Below are 19,403 nucleotides of genomic sequence, written 5' to 3'. Positions count from 1 at the left end.
ATTACCCTATTATATATACAATATAATGTAATGAAGTGTCACATATACAGAAAAGAATAGTGTCTTGGCAGTATTAGTAACAAAAGTTGCGATTTCCATATATGAAAAACAACACCACCAAATCTGTTGTCTACCCCTTTAAAAATCTATTGAAACATACTTTTCTGCAGTAGTTCCAATGTAAATGACTAATGAGTAATGCAAATATTTGGCTGCTAATTGATATAACATAGCTGTGACACTAATGAATTAAGTACTATGAGATAAAGGGCTCAATAATAATTGGATATCTTTGTACCAGCCCACCAGTACCTGCAAGAGCTACATCTCCTAGAGGCACATCTGGAGAAGTGATCATGTCCAGTTATATCAAACTTACGTGCTTATTGTACTCTGCTTATTTCTGGTTATGAATACGAGCATTACCAATTTACAGCATATTAACTCACAATGCCTAGCCCAATGTCAACCTTAAATACAGCCCTACTTAAATCATATACTTGTACTTTGATAAAAACATGCTAACTACACCATCACCATGACTTGAAATAAGTTCTCAAACTGTTTGTCCTAAAACCTAAATGTGTCATTTATCTAATGTTTTACAGGTGTTCTTGAGATCCGAACAGTTACAGTTGGAATTGTGGCAATTAGAGGAGTGCAAAGTAATTACTTTCTAGCTATGAATAAGTCTGGAAAGCTCTATGGAAAGGTAATAAATATATAAATATATATACATTTATATGTCAAAATAGTTTAATGTGGACCACAAAGTCAATGATTCCACCAACTTTTCACCACTGATGTATAAATAATGCCATGCAAGTTGATTTATTTTTGCTGATAAGGAAGTATTTGTTTGTTTACATTTGTAAAGAAGAAATTTGTGTCACAATTAAAATCATGTTTACTAAAATGTTTGTTCCTTGCTATAACCCTATGCCATTCAATTTCCTGAACTAGTAACATTTAGTTCCATTTTGCACTGATTGTGACAGAAAGTTGCTGAAAATGCACATTTGACAATCTATTTACAGTGGGTTTGTTAATTTCTGTGTAACTAAACATGTCCCCTTAAAATATCTAAATTTCTTTATATTTATCTGTATTTGTCAAGAAAAATAATATCCTACAATTTTTACTTTGCAGAAATTGTGCAATGAAGACTGTAACTTTAAAGAGTTAATCCAGGAGAACAAATACAACACCTATGCATCAGCAAAGTGGACACATAATGAAAAGGAGATGTTTGTTGCTTTGAACAATAAAGGGTCTCCAATAAAAGGGAAGAGATCCAAGAAAGAAAATAAAAGCTCCCACTTCCTTCCAATGCAAATGTCCTAACCGTTATTCACCAGTTCCAGCAGAAATATTTTTTTATCTTAATAATATTAATAATAATAATAATAAAAACATATAAAGGACAAAAGAAAAAGCTGGATCTACTACTGAAAATCCGAACAAGCTGGACTTGCGCATTCATTTGGATTTAAAGACTTCCGCCCAGAAAATGAAAAGGAAAAAAAAAATATTAATTTAGCCAAAGCAAGATATACTTAAGTATAAGTTGTAAAAATTCAAAAGAGTTGTACAAACATATGTTAGTAATAATCCGGGGTATTATTTTTGGTAAATTATCTAACCCCAAAGAAGGAGAATTGACTTGATTATCTGATGATGTGTATTTAAAATCTAAATCTGCTTGTCAAATATAGCTGCTATGAAAAAAAATATTTTTTTTAATTGTTTTTTTTTTAATTTGTAAAGAGCAGATAATAGTGTTATGTAAAATATGTCGGATCATGAGGCTGCTGGAATGATGTCAGATTTTCAAGTCAATTCTGCATGTAGACATTGAGCGGTACCTAAACCATTCTTAGGGGTAGATTTACTAAGCTGCGGGTTTGAAAAAGAGGGGATGTTGCCTATAGCAACCAATCATTCAATCTTTCATTTATTTAGTACCTTCTACAAAATGACAGCAAGAATCTGATTGGTTGCTATAGGCAACATCCCCACTTTTTCAAACCGGCAGCTTAGTAAATCTAGCCCTTAGTGAGGAAACTGTATGCACACTATAATATAAGAAAAATAATAGTTTAACCTTTGTGACTATGACATTCAAATAAATATGTATTTATCAGTAGAGGATTTAACACCACTGTCATTTACTCCTCATTCTTAAGAATACCAGATGTTGCTAATATTTTAAATCAACAATACTACAAATTCATTACTCACTTGTCTATGTGCAGTTTGGTCTACATATGAAAACATCAACCTCTTGCAATACTGACTTAATAAAAGTATTTCAGTTATCAAATCTTCTCTTTCTTAAACAATGACTTTGTTTAGAACAATATATCAGTTGTAAAATTATTTTATTGGTGGCTATTGCAAGTTAAGCTATTTCTTAAGATAGTTATCCATTCAAAATTCTGAAAGATTCAAACTATTGCATTACTGTAATTTCTTTGCTAGTTTTGAATTCAGCACTGTATTTAGGACAGCCAAGGATATACTGTGATCCATGTTTCACAGTGTTAAACATATTGGGTCTGATTCATCAAGGAACGCAAATCGAACATATTGTGCATATTTTTAAAAACACACATAAATTGGGCATACGCACGTCTATATTCAAAAAGGAGCGAATGTAAAGATATGATGAATAGGAGTCTAGGGGGTAAATGTACTAAGAAGCGATTTTTTCAAATTGCTGATATTCTGCGACTTTGACAGCTAAATTTAAATGGCAATGTGTTTACAGGCAAATCTTGCCATTTTGAACTTAGCTGTCAAACTCGCCGAATATCAGCGATGTTAAAAAATCACTCCTTAATACATTTACACCTAGGTACGTTTTACTCTAACAGACAATACACTGCTGGATAAGTTCGATACATATGTGGAATATAAAGTCCCAAAAGAACGCACAGAAAAAAAAAATACAATTAATGTCACCTGTTAATAATAATATAGACATTAATGATAAAACATTCAAAAATAAAAAAAAAATGTTTTTCAGAAAATACATTAGGATGTTTTGAATGTCTACTGTACATAAAATAAATGTTTTCAGTTGCTCCTGAGTGCAAGCACATGTAATAGCTGGTGCAAGTGTTACAACTGAAAAATATGTACCTTAGAGATTCACAAAACTTGAATCAGACACTGCTGGGTGTGCTCGAGCTTGACACGCCCTTACTGTACATTGACTACGCGCATACGCCGATCCCCCCACCACTCCACCCCTAAAATCGTAGACTGTAGTAAGGGTCATTTGCGCTCAAATATGAATTTGATGTTGTTGCATTCTCTGGCGTTTGTTTCATTTCTGCACACGCGCAGTGCGATTTTACACAAAATACAGCACGGATCGGCAGTTATGCGCCTTAATGAATCAGGCCCATTATATATATAGTAGCGTTTCTATGAGCATGACCCTGTCAGCACTGGAAAATGTTATATCTTTGCATACTACGAAAAACAACTCTGTATATTCACAAATATATAGCATAGACATTCCAATAGAGAGACATAATTGCCGATATTTTAAACTGCATGTACACTTATTTGCTAGCTAAATAAAAGCAGTTATTTTCTTTAGTCTTTTGTTAAATAGTGGTACTTGATCCAATTAACTGAATGTTTGCAGAACAAGCCTGATATGCATAGAAATAAGATAACTTTAAAACACATTGAAATATCTTCATACTGTATTTGACAAACCCCAGAAACTTGTAGACATAATTTTAAATCTTACTTGTACCTGTTTCATATAAAGCAAGTGATGATTTAGCTGCTCTTTTCCTTAAAATCACTACATGAAATAAAAGGCAGTTCAGCTCACACAGGCCTTGCACCACCACTTTTTGGCTGTAGCTAGTTTTTCCAAACCATTCATTTAAAATCAGTTAATTGCAATACAATATTTCATGTGTCCACTAACGAATGGGAAGTGAGAAGGGCATGTGAGAAATTAGGTGTGCAACAAAAACCCTGAACTTTGGTTCATCCATGTGAATGGTGCCAACGTGATAAAGGTATTTTCACCTCTATCCTATTTCAGTTTTATATAGAACACAGCAAAATGGATACATTCAGAAGTTGCCACTGCTTGAGATTCGGATTTTGTTGTGTGATAGCAACTATACATTGTCATTACTAAACAATCCTATGTGACCCATGGATGGCAGCATATGTCATCCATGAAGCGCGTGATCAATGGAATTGTGATTTCTAATACATCCAGTTAGATATATGAACTAGAATAATATGTGTGCAATATTATTTAAAAAGCTGAGCACATATTCTGTTGAAATGAATGTGTTATAACACCTACCGGAACTCACTTTGCACAGGGATATACAGGAAGTATAAATTATAATGAAACTCCACTTTTTTATTCATACGATTGAAAGGATAATAATTAGCAAACTATTGTATTTATGTTTTTTGATGCCTTCTGGTGGAAATTAAGTATATATTAAAGCTGTTTTCTATCATATCTACTTGTGTGCTGGAGATTTCAGCCTACTTGTTTCAAGTGAGTTTGAAAACATAGTAGCCTGGGAAACGAGGTTAGCAGGGAGCCAAGACAAATAAATAAATAAATCGTTTGCTTAACTGTTTAGCAATCTGCAAAACTGCAAGCCCTCGGTGCTACAAAGAAGCTTATACATGTAAATGTTGTTCTTCAGCCATAGACACAAAAAATAAGTATTGATGTTTGTAAATCACCTTAATATGAATTGGGGGAAATACATTAAAAAAATAGCTGACATCTCCTTTAAGAAAAATAAAGCATTGACAGTATTGCTGCTTGGAAGATTATCAGCAATTACCGTCCACAATCATGTACACAATACAACGGATATCCTTTATCTCACAGAAAATATCAATATAGCAACATAGATGTAATTTGTTTTATATGTAATATAATCTATAATTTGTAACATTTCTTTTAGGGTTTCTAGCTTCAATTGTTTTTTGAACATTTATTAATATTAATGCCTTTCTCCTAGCTCACAGCATTAAACTATATTTAAGCTGTATTAGAACTTTATTGTTTAAAGTTATTTAAGTTTGCTATTTATAAAAAAAAAAAGAACTTATTAAGTTGTATTGGTTTCATATGCTTTTAATTCTAGCAAAATAACAAAACATAACAAAAAAGTTTGGCAAATTGCAGATTTTTTCCCTAGTGACTAGACGCCATGTCTCGTACACAACACTGCTGCCAGCATAAAATGGATGGCAGACAAAAATGAGAGCCTGCGGCAACAGTAACAGAGGGAACAATACAAAAATGCAAACTATCGTGTGCCCTATACTATTCAAAACACTTGAAGGTAAATTGAAATAAAATACAGAGTAAACCTACTTTATTGTGTTTAGCCATTCAATTTTTTGTGACAAAAATGAAAATTGTGAAGCAATTTTACATAAAGGTTTTCCTATAAAAATGGGACTGTTTTGGTAACATCAAAAATGCTATTTAATGAAATTGGGCTAGAGTCACTAAAACTCAGTAAAGAAAATGCATGTCATGTCACCTACGAAATGAGTTACTTATTCAGCACTGCATTCATTCTGACTGTGGTACAGGGGTTAGCATTGTCCTGGGGTCATGAGTTCCATTCTGTGTGGAGATTGTATGTTCTCCCAGTGTTTTTGTGCAGTTCCTCTGGATGCTCTGATTTCCTCCCACATTCCAAAAACATACTAGTAGGTTAATTGGCTTTTTACTTACTTGCTTAATGGACCCTAGCCTGTGTGCGCGGTAGGGAATTGAGATTGTACTCTCCAATGAGGCAGAGGCTGATGTGAATGATTACATATTCTCTGAACAGCGCTGTATAATATTATACGCGCTATATAAACAATAATAATATTGTCTTAGTAACATGGCTGTGATATTCTGTCCAACTATGCACTGATAAAATGATATACTACATACATAATGTACCATGTTGAAAGATACACTCTCAGTGTAGTTAATCATAACATAAATCATAAAGAGATAGACTTAAAGGTAAAATCTACCTCTTTGGACTTCTCCTTAGGGGTTAAGTGGCCTATTTATTAACAAGTGGCGATAACAATTTTTTTTGTATTATTGGGGTTTAATCACAGTGATAACAAATATTTTATTGCCATAATTTATCAATAAAATCTCGCTGAGGCAGCTGTCACTCACCGGACTGTGAGTGCTTCTTCCCGGACTATTAGGAACCGTGGACGTCCTCTATCCTGAGGGACTGCGCATGCGCAGCCCTTTCCAAACCTTCAGTGTATGTTCCTTTAACTTAATTGGCAGATCAGGCAACCTCCCTATATTAAGCACCTGTGGTCAACACCACGTTGCCTGATCTTGGAGTCTCATTCCCCATGAGTCTCTGAAGGTGTCCTGTGTTTCCTTGTTTATTCAGCCCTGCTGATTCCTGTGGTTTCCAAACCACTTCTACCTCTGTGGTTTCCAAACCACTTCTGCTACTGTGGTTCCCATACCACTTCTACCATCTACTGTATCATCGTGACTGTGAGCTGATTCCTATCCGCTGCCTCCGTGCACTACAGCCTTCTAATCACTTCAACTCTACCATGTATCATTGGGACTGTTAGCTGATGCCTATCCGCTGCCTCCGTGCATTACAGGTTTCTACCACATCCACTCACCTGTTCATGATTGTGACTGCCAGCTGATTCCTATCCGCTGCCTCCGTGCACTACAGGCTTCAACCTGCAACTCGTCTGTGTTTCATCATCGTGACTGTTTGGCTGATTCCTATCCGCTGCCTCCGTGCACTACAGTCTTCAACCTGCAACTCGTCTGTGTTTCATCATCGTGACTGCTAGCTGATTCCTATCCGCTGCCTCCGTGCACTACAGTCTTCAACCTGCAACCCGTCTGTGTTTCATCGTGACTGTTTAGCTGATTCCTATCCGCTGCCTCTGTGCGCTTCAGTCTTCAGTCCTTGTCAACTCTACCGTGTTTCCTTGAGTCTGCTGCCACTATTGCTACCCGCTACTCTCCGTGATCATCTGTTCCAGTTCAACTCTGCTCCGGTGTCCCATCGTTACTGCACCTGCTGGTTGCTATTGGTTACCTCCGTGTTCCCGCAGAGACCCGCTGCTGCTACTTCTCAGCGCTACTCATCCATCTACTGCTGATCCGCTCTCCACGCCTTCCTGTGTTCCCTGCTGGTCTACCTACCTGTGCGCTGCACCTGCTAGACCCCTGCTTCACCCATCCAGGGACTTGTATCCTGCTGGCCTCCTGCCCTTCAGGTATCTCTGCACTCCTGTCTGACTGCCTTCTCCTGAACCACGGTATGCATACTTCCCATTGACTGTGCTGTGTATTGCATACCTTGCTGGACTGTGTTGGTTCTCCTCTGGAGTGTACTATCCGCTGAGTCTATTGCCATCATTGACTGTGTTGGTTCTCCTCTGGAGTGTACTAGCTGCTGACTCTACTGCCATCATTGACTGTGTTATCTCATGCCGGATTACTTCAAGAGACTTTCTATATTGGCAGTGTTGTTCAGTCATTTATACATTTATATTGTGCATATTACTGTGGATCAAAGTCAAGGTGCCCGTGTATATATTGTGTTGCATTCTCTCCCCGTGCACCTCCTCACATATATATTCAGTAGTACAACTTGCTAGTGGCAGACCACTGACTCCTGTTTACAGTTTCACCTGTTCCAGTATCCTCTCACATAGCAGTGGTACAACTTGCTAACGCAGACCACTGACTCCCCGGATACCTCCACTTGGATTCCATTCCTTCACTCTGACAGCGGTACAACTTGCTATCCGCAGACCGCTGACTCTCATCACCTCCTCGTTTCTGTTGGACATTCCTCCTCACTATAGCAGTGGTACAACTTGCTACCGCAGACCACTGACTACCTTCACATGTCCTTTGTCCATACAGTTCCTCGTGTATTACTACCTCCATATTGCCAGTGCTGCTAGTCATAGACTTTCCTGAGCATCTCATCATCTGCTATTTCCTGTTCCGTGATCACCCTGCTACCAGAGTACCATATTACCACCTATACTGCTCTGGTAAGCCTATCACCTGGTGATCCCTGGGTAAAGACTCCTAGTGCCCGTGACAGTAAGATCAGGCCATGACAGACCCAGATACGGAACCTACTGCTAAAGAGATGCTGCAGCATCTGGTCGGCCGTGTGGAGCAACAGGATGCTCGCCAACAGCTGTTACTTCAATGTTACCAATCGTTAACCTCCCAAGGAACATCTGGACAGACTGTTACAGCTAGTATTGAAGCTCCTGTGCTTTCCTCCGTTTCCCCAGTGCCATCCCAGGTGTCTACAGCTCCTACGCTTCACCTGCCTACTCCGTCAAAATATGACGGGGACCCCAAAACTTGTAGAGGTTTCCTTAACCAATGTTCAGTCCATTTTGAACTCCAACCTCAAAATTTTTCTACCCATCGTTCCAGAGTGGCCTATCTTATCTCATTGTTTTCTGGACAAGCCCTGGCTTGGGCCTCCCCTCTGTGGGAAAGAAACGATCCAATTCTACAAGATAGTGCCAAATTCATTTCCACGTTCCGAAGTGTGTTCGATGAACCAGGTCGTGTGACCTCCGCTGCTTCCAGCATTCTTCGTTTGCGACAAGGCTCCCATACAGTAGGACAGTATGTCATTCAATTTAGGATCTTAGCCTCTGAACTTCAGTGGAACACTGAAGCATTAGTTGCCGCCTTCTGGCAGGGGCTCTCCGATAAAATTAAAGATGCACTGACTACCCAAGAGCTTCCTTCGTCACTAGAAGATTTGATCTCTCTTTGCCATCGTGTAGACATGAGATTTCGTGAAAGAGAATCTGAGAAAACAACTTCTGCTAAAGCACCTCTTCGTTTAAACCCTCAATTTCGTCCAGTTTCACCTTCTGTGATTCCCATGGAGATAGGACGTTCCAAATTATCTTTAGAAGAGAGGAAACGAAGAGTAAAGAATAGACTCTGTATCTATTGTGCTGATTCCACACATATGCTCAGTTCTTGCCCTAAGAAATCGGGAAATGCCAGGCCCTAACTAGTTCTGGAGAGGTGAAGTTAGGGTCCCTGGAGTCCTCTCCATTGTCTATGAAATCTAAAGTCTGCGCTTTCGATGTTACGATTTCCTTTGCTACCAAATCCTTTGAGTCACAGGCATTGATTGATTCCGGAGCAGCAGGAAATTTCATTTCTAAATCACTAGTGAATCAATGGTCCCTACCAGTGATCACTTTAAAAACACCCATTACTGTGACGGCTATAGATGGATCACGTCTCATCAATGGTCTCATCACCCAGAGTACGTCTCCAGTAACCCTTCAGATTGGTGTACTACACCATGAAGAAATTTCGTTTTTAATTCTTCCTGTTACGACAAGTCCGATTGTCTTAGGCCTTCCATGGCTTCAATGTCACTCTCCCCAGATTGACTGGCGCACCCCTCAAGTTACGTCTTGGGGGCCTGAATGTCACCATCGTTGTCTCTCTCAAGTTATTCCTCTTAAAGTACAGCAATCTTCCATCTCATCTTCCTCCCCGGGACTCCCTCCTCAGTATGCTTCATTTGCCGATGTGTTTGATAAAGCTCAGTCTGAACGTCTTCCTCCTCATCGTTCTTGGGATTGTCCGATCGACCTTCTACCTGGCAAGACTCCTCCCAGGGGTCGGGTCTATCCTCTCTCGTTACCTGAAACTCAAGCCACATCTGAGTACATACAGGAGAATCTCCAGCGTGGGTTCATTCGACCTTCCACCTCTCCCGCTGGAGCTGGGTTCTTCTTCGTCAAAAAGAAGGATGGATCATTACGCCCTTGTATAGATTTTCGTGGACTCAACGCCATTACTATCAAGAATCGGTATCCCATTCCGCTGATCACTGAGCTATTTGATCGCATCAAGGGAGCTCGGATATTTACTAAGTTGGATCTTCGTGGTGCCTACAATTTAATTAGAATCCGTTCCGGTGACGAATGGAAGACCGCGTTTAACACCAGAGATGGGCATTACGAATATTTAGTAATGCCCTTCGGGCTGTGTAATGCCCCCGCGGTTTTCCAGGGTTTCATCAATGAGATCTTTCGGGACTTATTATATGTATGTGTCGTTGTCTACCTGGACGACATATTGATCTTCTCACAGGACCTGCCTTCTCATCACCAACATGTGGCAGAGGTCCTCTCCAGACTACGGAAAAACTCGTTGTTCTGCAAATTGGAAAAATGTTCATTCGAGTTACCCCAGATTCCATTCTTGGGGTATATAGTTTCCGGAGTTGGCCTGAAGATGGATCCAGACAAAGTAAATGCTGTACTACATTGGCCTCAGCCAACTACTCTTCGTGCCATCCAGCGTTTTTTAGGTTTTGCCAATTACTATAGACGCTTCATTCAAGACTTCTCATCCATTGCATCTCCCATTGTGGCCTTAACTCGGAAAGGGGCTAATACTAAGCAATGGTCATCTGAGGCTCTCCAAGCCTTTCAAATCCTCAAAGAGTCCTTCTCGTCTGCTCCCATTCTGCGACAACCTGATGTGACACTCCCCTTCTTCCTAGAAGTAGATGCCTCTAATGTGGGCTTAGGAGCTATTCTCTCCCAACGCTCGGAGCAACAAAAATTACATCCTTGTGCCTTCTACTCTCGGGGTCTTCTGCCCGCAGAGAAAAACTATACTATCGGGGACAAGGAGTTGCTGGCCATCAAAGCTGCATTAGAGGAATGGAGATACTTGTTGGAAGGAGCTCGCCATCCGGTGACGATCTTCACGGATCATAAGAACTTGTCATATTTGCAATCTGCTCAATGCTTGAACCCTCGTCAAGCAAGATGGTCTCTTTTCTTTTCCCGTTTTGAATTAATTATAACCTTCAAACCAGCTGCTAAGAACAAGAAAGCTGACGCTCTATCTCGAGCTTTTGTGACGTCCTCTGATGTAGAAGAGGTTCCCAACCATGCTATTCTAGACCCCAAATGTATTTCTCTGGCTGCTTCATCCACCAAAATGCTACCATTTGGGAAGACCCTCGTGCCTCCTACTCTGAGGAGGAAAATCCTTTCGTGGTTCCATGCCTCTCGTTTTTCTGGACACGCCGGTGAACATAAGACCTTTGAGATTCTCTCTCGTAGTTACTGGTGGCCTTCAATGAGGAGAGACGTCAAAGAGTTTATTGCTTCCTGTGATTTATGTTCTCAGTTCAAATCCTCCCGCAGAACCCCAGCAGGGTTGCTGCGACCACTACCCATTCCGTCCAAGCCTTGGACCCATATTAGTATGGATTTCGTTACTGATTTGCCACCAAGTAAGAATCACAATACTATTTGGGTAGTGGTAGACAGATTTTCGAAGATGGCTCATTTCGTCCCTCTGTCCGGTTTACCTTCCTCGTCTACTCTGGCTGAACATTTCATTAAAGAAATCTTCCGCATCCATGGATGTCCGTCTGAGATTGTGTCAGATAGAGGAGTACAATTCGTTTCCAGATTCTGGCGGGCCCTTTGTAAAACCTTGGGCATACGATTAGCACTCTCATCGTCTTACCATCCGCAATCTAACGGACAAACGGAACGAGTCAATCAAGATCTTGAGACTTTTATTAGGATGTTCTCTTCAGCCAACCAAGACAACTGGGTAGAATTGCTCCCTTGGGCTGAATTCGCCCATAACAACATGTACCATGAGTCATCATCCAAAACTCCATTCTTTGTGGTCTACGGTCACCATCCGTCTTTTCCGGAATTTCCTGCCCTCCCGCCCACCCAAGTTCCTGCTGTGGAGACTGCTTGTCAGACCTTCAAAAATATCTGGTCTCAGGTCAAAACCTGTTTAAAGAAGACATCTAACAAATATAAGTCTTTCGCAGATAAGAAGAGGCGGGCTATTCCACCACTAAAAATTGGAGATCGTGTCTGGTTATCTACCAAAAATATTCGTTTGAAGGTTCCATCTATGAAATTCGCCCCTCGTTTTATTGGTCCATATAGGATCATTCAAGTTATCAATCCAGTATGTGTTAAACTTCTTCTTCCTAAGAATCTTCGGATCTCCAATGCCTTCCATGTGTCCTTGCTCAAACCTCTCATCATCAACCGTTTCTCGACTCCTCCCTCAGCACCGCAGCCAGTTCAAGTTCATCAGGAGGAGGATTTCGAGATTACTGAGGTATTGGATGCAAAAATTTCGCGAGGAGTCCTCCGTTTCCTCGTTCATTGGAAGGGCTTTGGTCCTGAAGAGCGTTCATGGATCAAAGCTGAAGATCTTAATGCTCCTGCCCTTCTGAAGAAGTTTTATTCCAAAAATCCGGACAAGCCCGGTTCCAGGCGTTCTGTGCCCACCTTTAAAAGGGGGGGTACTGTCACTCACCGGACTGTGAGTGCTTCTTCCCGGACTATTAGGAACCGTGGACGTCCTCTATCCTGAGGGACTGCGCATGCGCAGCCCTTTCCAAACCTTCAGTGTATGTTCCTTTAACTTAATTGGCAGATCAGGCAACCTCCCTATATTAAGCACCTGTGGTCAACACCACGTTGCCTGATCTTGGAGTCTCATTCCCCATGAGTCTCTGAAGGTGTCCTGTGTTTCCTTGTTTATTCAGCCCTGCTGATTCCTGTGGTTTCCAAACCACTTCTACCTCTGTGGTTTCCAAACCACTTCTGCTACTGTGGTTCCCATACCACTTCTACCATCTACTGTATCATCGTGACTGTGAGCTGATTCCTATCCGCTGCCTCCGTGCACTACAGCCTTCTAATCACTTCAACTCTACCATGTATCATTGGGACTGTTAGCTGATGCCTATCCGCTGCCTCCGTGCATTACAGGTTTCTACCACATCCACTCACCTGTTCATGATTGTGACTGCCAGCTGATTCCTATCCGCTGCCTCCGTGCACTACAGGCTTCAACCTGCAACTCGTCTGTGTTTCATCATCGTGACTGTTTGGCTGATTCCTATCCGCTGCCTCCGTGCACTACAGTCTTCAACCTGCAACTCGTCTGTGTTTCATCATCGTGACTGCTAGCTGATTCCTATCCGCTGCCTCCGTGCACTACAGTCTTCAACCTGCAACCCGTCTGTGTTTCATCGTGACTGTTTAGCTGATTCCTATCCGCTGCCTCTGTGCGCTTCAGTCTTCAGTCCTTGTCAACTCTACCGTGTTTCCTTGAGTCTGCTGCCACTATTGCTACCCGCTACTCTCCGTGATCATCTGTTCCAGTTCAACTCTGCTCCGGTGTCCCATCGTTACTGCACCTGCTGGTTGCTATTGGTTACCTCCGTGTTCCCGCAGAGACCCGCTGCTGCTACTTCTCAGCGCTACTCATCCATCTACTGCTGATCCGCTCTCCACGCCTTCCTGTGTTCCCTGCTGGTCTACCTACCTGTGCGCTGCACCTGCTAGACCCCTGCTTCACCCATCCAGGGACTTGTATCCTGCTGGCCTCCTGCCCTTCAGGTATCTCTGCACTCCTGTCTGACTGCCTTCTCCTGAACCACGGTATGCATACTTCCCATTGACTGTGCTGTGTATTGCATACCTTGCTGGACTGTGTTGGTTCTCCTCTGGAGTGTACTATCCGCTGAGTCTATTGCCATCATTGACTGTGTTGGTTCTCCTCTGGAGTGTACTAGCTGCTGACTCTACTGCCATCATTGACTGTGTTATCTCATGCCGGATTACTTCAAGAGACTTTCTATATTGGCAGTGTTGTTCAGTCATTTATACATTTATATTGTGCATATTACTGTGGATCAAAGTCAAGGTGCCCGTGTATATATTGTGTTGCATTCTCTCCCCGTGCACCTCCTCACATATATATTCAGTAGTACAACTTGCTAGTGGCAGACCACTGACTCCTGTTTACAGTTTCACCTGTTCCAGTATCCTCTCACATAGCAGTGGTACAACTTGCTAACGCAGACCACTGACTCCCCGGATACCTCCACTTGGATTCCATTCCTTCACTCTGACAGCGGTACAACTTGCTATCCGCAGACCGCTGACTCTCATCACCTCCTCGTTTCTGTTGGACATTCCTCCTCACTATAGCAGTGGTACAACTTGCTACCGCAGACCACTGACTACCTTCACATGTCCTTTGTCCATACAGTTCCTCGTGTATTACTACCTCCATATTGCCAGTGCTGCTAGTCATAGACTTTCCTGAGCATCTCATCATCTGCTATTTCCTGTTCCGTGATCACCCTGCTACCAGAGTACCATATTACCACCTATACTGCTCTGGTAAGCCTATCACCTGGTGATCCCTGGGTAAAGACTCCTAGTGCCCGTGACAGCAGCATAGTATTATTAAAAGCGGTACTGGCACAGAGTGGTAACGGCTATGAAGATATGAACGTATGTGACGCACCTAGCTGGTAAACCCATGCATAGTGGAACTGAAAGCCCAGATTTCACTTCCAATTAGTTAAAAAAAATAATAACAAAATTAAAAATAATTTTTTCAAGTAAATTTTTTTTTTTTATTCATTTTCTTCTTTTATCACAAGGATTGTGGAGGTACATGCAATAAGGCTTTTTGCCCTTTTACAAATATACCTCTAATACCCCGTTCAAACTGCCTCAAAAACCCGGGCTATTGCCGGGGCAAGCCCAGACGACCAGGGCCGAGTGAACAGGTCCAGGTCTTATTTCTGGCTCGAATGACCTCGGAATTAGACCTGGGTCTTTTGGACGGTTATTCCCGGGTCCGACCTGGTAGCCTGTGAACGGTGAGACCCGGGTTTTTCAACCCGGGTCTCACCGAAAGCTATTGTAAAGTAACAAAAAACAAACACAAAACCCATCACAAGAGGAGGCAATCAAAGCTCCTCTTGTGATGTTGCCAGGGAGACCCCTGTGCCAGTGTGAACACGGTCTACCCGGGTACTTGCTGGGGTGTCCTCCACTGTCACCCAGCAATATCACGGTTCATAAAACCCGGGATATTGCCAGGGCAGCAGTGTAAAAGTGGTATAAATGTGCTAAATAGACCTGGTGTATACCTGACCATTGATTAGACATTGATTAGACATCATTTTCAGTGAGCCAGGCTTATACAGTTCCCTGTCTATGCCCAGCCCCCATCATCATGTCATCTGTCCAGTATCAGTGGCAGCCAATGGTATTGGCTTTGAGATGTGCTGGTGGGTGCTGGCTGGAGACAAAGGACTGCAAGAATCGTATCAATAAGGAACTAGTTAGATAGACATGCTCTTTAGCAGAATATATGTGATAGTTATACATATGATAGGGGGTATAAAAGGTCAACTTTGCACATTTATCCCCTAAAAAAAATTCCACAAAAGTGCACTTAGCCTTTAATAAAAAGGATCAAGTAATATACTAGTTACTATAATTAAATATAGTCACTGGTCTGGTATACTGTGATATGCCATACTACAATGTCTCCCATTGTTTTTACTGTAAAATTATAACATTCTATTTTCCACTTCGACCACTGAATATAGTATAAAACTGGAAGAGTGCACATATCTGTTCCCAAATGCTCACATGGATACTACTATCCGGAATGCTTGGGATTTTCAAGATAAGCTGTTTTCTGTAATTTGGAGCACTATTACTGAACACTGTCTTTCCCCACACTGTACCTGGCATTTCCTTTCTAACTAAATTGTTTACCAATGTTCCTTTCAGTGGCTACAGATAGAAACTCTCAATAATTATGTCTGTGCGCATAACAAACAAAAAGCAGCAATTATTAACTTTTTTCTTTTTGTTTTTCGGAAGTCTGGTTAACAGATTTCTGTTATAAATCCCACACCTGAACATTTAAGTTTCAGATACATCAGGTTTTAAAATGTAAGTTTTACATACGAACAAAGCCTATTTGGGTTTATGTGCCCAGATTGTGCCCCATGGTTCAGGGCTTATTTAGGTTCCGGAGGTCATACAAGAAAATAGCCAGGAGTATACCATTGTTGTAAGAGACTGGTAAAATTAACAGAACACCAGCAGGGCCAGATTTACATTTCTGGAGCCTTTTAGCATAGAACTTTTGGTTCCCTAAAATCTACCTATCAATTAATCCTAGTCTACATCCACTTATTCACAGCTTTAGATTTATTCTAAAGACCACCCACATTCAGCAGCTAATCTGACAATTCTAAACCATCAGATAAAAAAAAGAAAATACAACACAGACCAAAAACACTGAAAATGTATTTTGAAATAAATTAACTGTAACTTTTAAGATGAAAAAGGCGCTTAGAACAAGTGTTTAGATTTCTGACAATCCTCCTAACATGTTCAACCTCTGTGTCAGCTGTTGAATCAATTGACCCAACAATCACAGTGTGTTTGGCAGTCAGACAGTTGGATTTACCAGCACTTGTTAAAGCGCCACTGTGTTAAGTCATGCACTCTGCACTCTCCCTATTGCCTCCTTCAAGCAACTGTAATTTGGGTCTGTTGCTCATATGACATAAAGAGCTAAGCAATGCTTTTCAAAGTGCTTCTGAATCCAAAGGTCTGACTCTGTGATAGGAGGTAAGAGTGTGGGATGAGCAGATATATGTGGAGATTTATGTGGCTGTGGTTGTCCAGCTAAAATTAAATTTTACTAATCCCAGTAGTAAAAGGCAGGAAAGTAACACCTCTTAGATAAAAATACAACTAGATAGCAGACTACCTTGTGGTAATTCTGGCTCTGTAAACATTTTGGGCCCGATTCACCAAGGCATGTATACTGAGCGCAACATGCATTTGTTTTAAAACGCAAGGAATTCCCGCATGAGCTCGATTTCAACAAGGAGCCAATCTGAAGATACGTGCGCTGATGAATTCGGGTGTAGGTCTGCTCAGCTCTACTACCCAAGACAATGCAGGACATATCCAACACCTACGTGGAATATAAATTCGCAAAAGAACTCATAGAAAAAAATAAATATTCAATCAATGTCACCTGTCAATAAAAAAAAGTTAGGAAAAAAAAGTGGAGGAAGTGATATATGCATGTGCATACCGCTTTCCATGAGAGGCATCCAGTGAATTCGTAGAGGCTATAGCTAGATACCATTGAAAAAGACCAGTAATACCATCCTTTGCTTTTCACAGCTTAATGATATAATTAATGCTAATACATTGTGCCCTAGTCAGAAAGTAGTTGTTGTGTAATAGTCCTGTAGCAATAAACTAACATCTAATCACATATTAGGAAACACTTACTAAAGTGCGGTTTAGTGAAACCGCCGTTTTTAAGTGATCTTCTTCTGTTCTTGAGTCAACACAATCCATATGGAATAACCCACATAAACCACATGGACCACTCCAAAGGAGCTCCCGACATGAATTGCGTTGATGACCAGTAAGTCCACCTTCTTAATAGAAAGGCACATGTTTGGTCCACTGCTGTGGAACATATTAACTGTTTCATTGTAAAAAAAAAAGCAGTAGGCATATTAGATATAAATAAAAACTCAAATTTTCAGGACATATTTTCACTTAAAGGCAGGTGATTACTACATGAAATTGTGTGAAAGCTGATAAATGTGGTACTGTTTTAATTGAGAAGAACAATGCAATGTGTTTAAAAAAATAAATTGTAAAAAAAAATAGAACTACAAACCATGTAATAAAATAGTTGCAATTTTAAGCAACATAGCACTGAAATGTACACATACATAAATAAACATTTTTTGTCATTTCACTTGAATCTTGTTGGTTGCAAGGTCACACTAAAGGTGGAAAGGGCCTGACATCATTTATCTTGATTCCAGGCTTTACATTACAAACATCTGCAATTTCATAAGGGTGCATAAAACAATAAATAAATCCACCTAAATGAATGCCAAAAACTGCACAAGTGAATCACTGACAAAATCCTTTGAAGTAGCAAATAACTAATTTACAATAGTATGATTGCATGCTTTCATTTATTTAGATGTATCCCTACAGTATATAAGCAAAAGGGTACAAAAGACTGGAGCAAATTAATAAAAATATACAGGAAAGTGTCCCCTGCTCCTAAAGAACTCACAGTACAATATAGCCAGGTAATAAGGTTTTTCCAGAAGGTAGAATATAAGTTTACTTTAAATAGAGGCAGGAAGAACAAGAATAAAAAATGATGGATTGAGAGAGGTTCAGTAGGAGAACAGACAATGGGGGTGAAAAGGAGATATTTGTGAAAGGAGTAAGCATTCAAGAACATAATGAAAGACACAATACTAGAGGGTGGAGGGACTGAAAAAATTAACACTGTACTTTGGAAGGCATATAATGCAGAAAATATTATTTGTATTACATGGTAGATGTAATGCCTTTGAATTTCTTTTATACCCCTCTCTTGAATGGTATCTTTCAACAATGAGATGCCATAGATGTTCTCAAATGTCATGCAGACTATGGTTATCCATGTAAGAAGCAACCAAGAAGATGGCAAGAACATCCTACAGGAACAGCTGATCTTTGTTTGGGGATAATCACAATCACTTAATATGCAGGCAGGCATATGCTAATTACTTTGAACATGATTCTGAATGTGAGTTTTTAACTCTAACAGCTTTACATCACACTGGCCTTTTTATGTATTTACCTTTTATCTACATTATGCATCTTGATCTGGACTTGCTGCATCCTTGTGTAAGTCCTAGCCTAGCATGTGGTCTTATGTTTTTTTATTTTTTATTTATCTGTGCCTGGAGTATCCAGTTTTATCTGTCCCATTGTTTACCCCGCGCATGCGTTGTTCTGTTGCTACCATTCCTTGTCTCTCTCTGTCCTGGTCCACACTTAGATTACCCAAGGTGTGCACTTAAGGATGATTCCAGTTACCCAGAAATTACAGTGTGCGAATTACCACATTCTATAAGTTACTATATATATCTGTTGCTGATGTGCGGTCTTGGGCTATTAAGTCATTGACACATGTTAATTGTTGATTAAAGTCTTGTTACTTGTTCATTTATCATAGTGATTGGTGCATATAAATTGCTATTTTAGTCTTGGATATCACCATCCTGAAATGGCGATAACAAAATAGGTATTGCAGTGTTACACTTACCGCTGTGATACCTGTTAAATTGTCTTTGCAAGCATTCGGAAACTCCCCTCTAAAAATCCTGCGTTTGTCCCTGTACCCTGCTGTAGTTCTGAACCTCCCCACACTATCCAAAGTCTTGGTAGCACCTAACTACTCAAAGACAGTCCCATGGGGAAAGTCGGCTGCTAAAACACCAAGCGCAAATTCCCGCTTCAAACTTAATGATATTCCTTTGTTATGGCTCTGTCCTGCTTATGTGTTTCATTTGACTCTTGGTATTGACTCCCATCTGGCTTACCATGCGTTTTGCTTTTGACCCTCTGCTGTATGACTACCTGCTCTAAACTCAAGACCATGGCTGTCT

General features: G+C 40.5%; 2 protein-coding genes across 4 annotated transcripts in view; one reads left to right on the top strand and one right to left on the bottom strand.

The window, feature by feature from the left end:
• The window catches only part of FGF7 (fibroblast growth factor 7), a 52,282-nt gene extending 48,688 nt beyond the window's left edge, over window positions 1–3,594 (top strand). For both annotated transcript variants that reach the window (XM_075207963.1, XM_075207962.1), the window contains exons 3-4: window positions 609–712; window positions 1,150–3,594. In XM_075207963.1, coding sequence (XP_075064064.1) covers window positions 609–712; window positions 1,150–1,344 — 299 coding nt within the window. In that variant the 3' untranslated portion in view covers window positions 1,345–3,594. The remainder of the gene's footprint in view (window positions 1–608; window positions 713–1,149) is intronic.
• The window catches only part of FAM227B (family with sequence similarity 227 member B), a 408,110-nt gene that overhangs the window by 277,809 nt on the left and 110,898 nt on the right, over window positions 1–19,403 (bottom strand). The window lies entirely within an intron of this gene.

This window comes from Mixophyes fleayi, chromosome 4 (assembly GCF_038048845.1).
Source record: "Mixophyes fleayi isolate aMixFle1 chromosome 4, aMixFle1.hap1, whole genome shotgun sequence".
NCBI classification, from domain to species: Eukaryota; Metazoa; Chordata; class Amphibia; order Anura; family Limnodynastidae; genus Mixophyes; species Mixophyes fleayi.
This window is presented reverse-complemented; position numbering and strand designations above follow the sequence as displayed.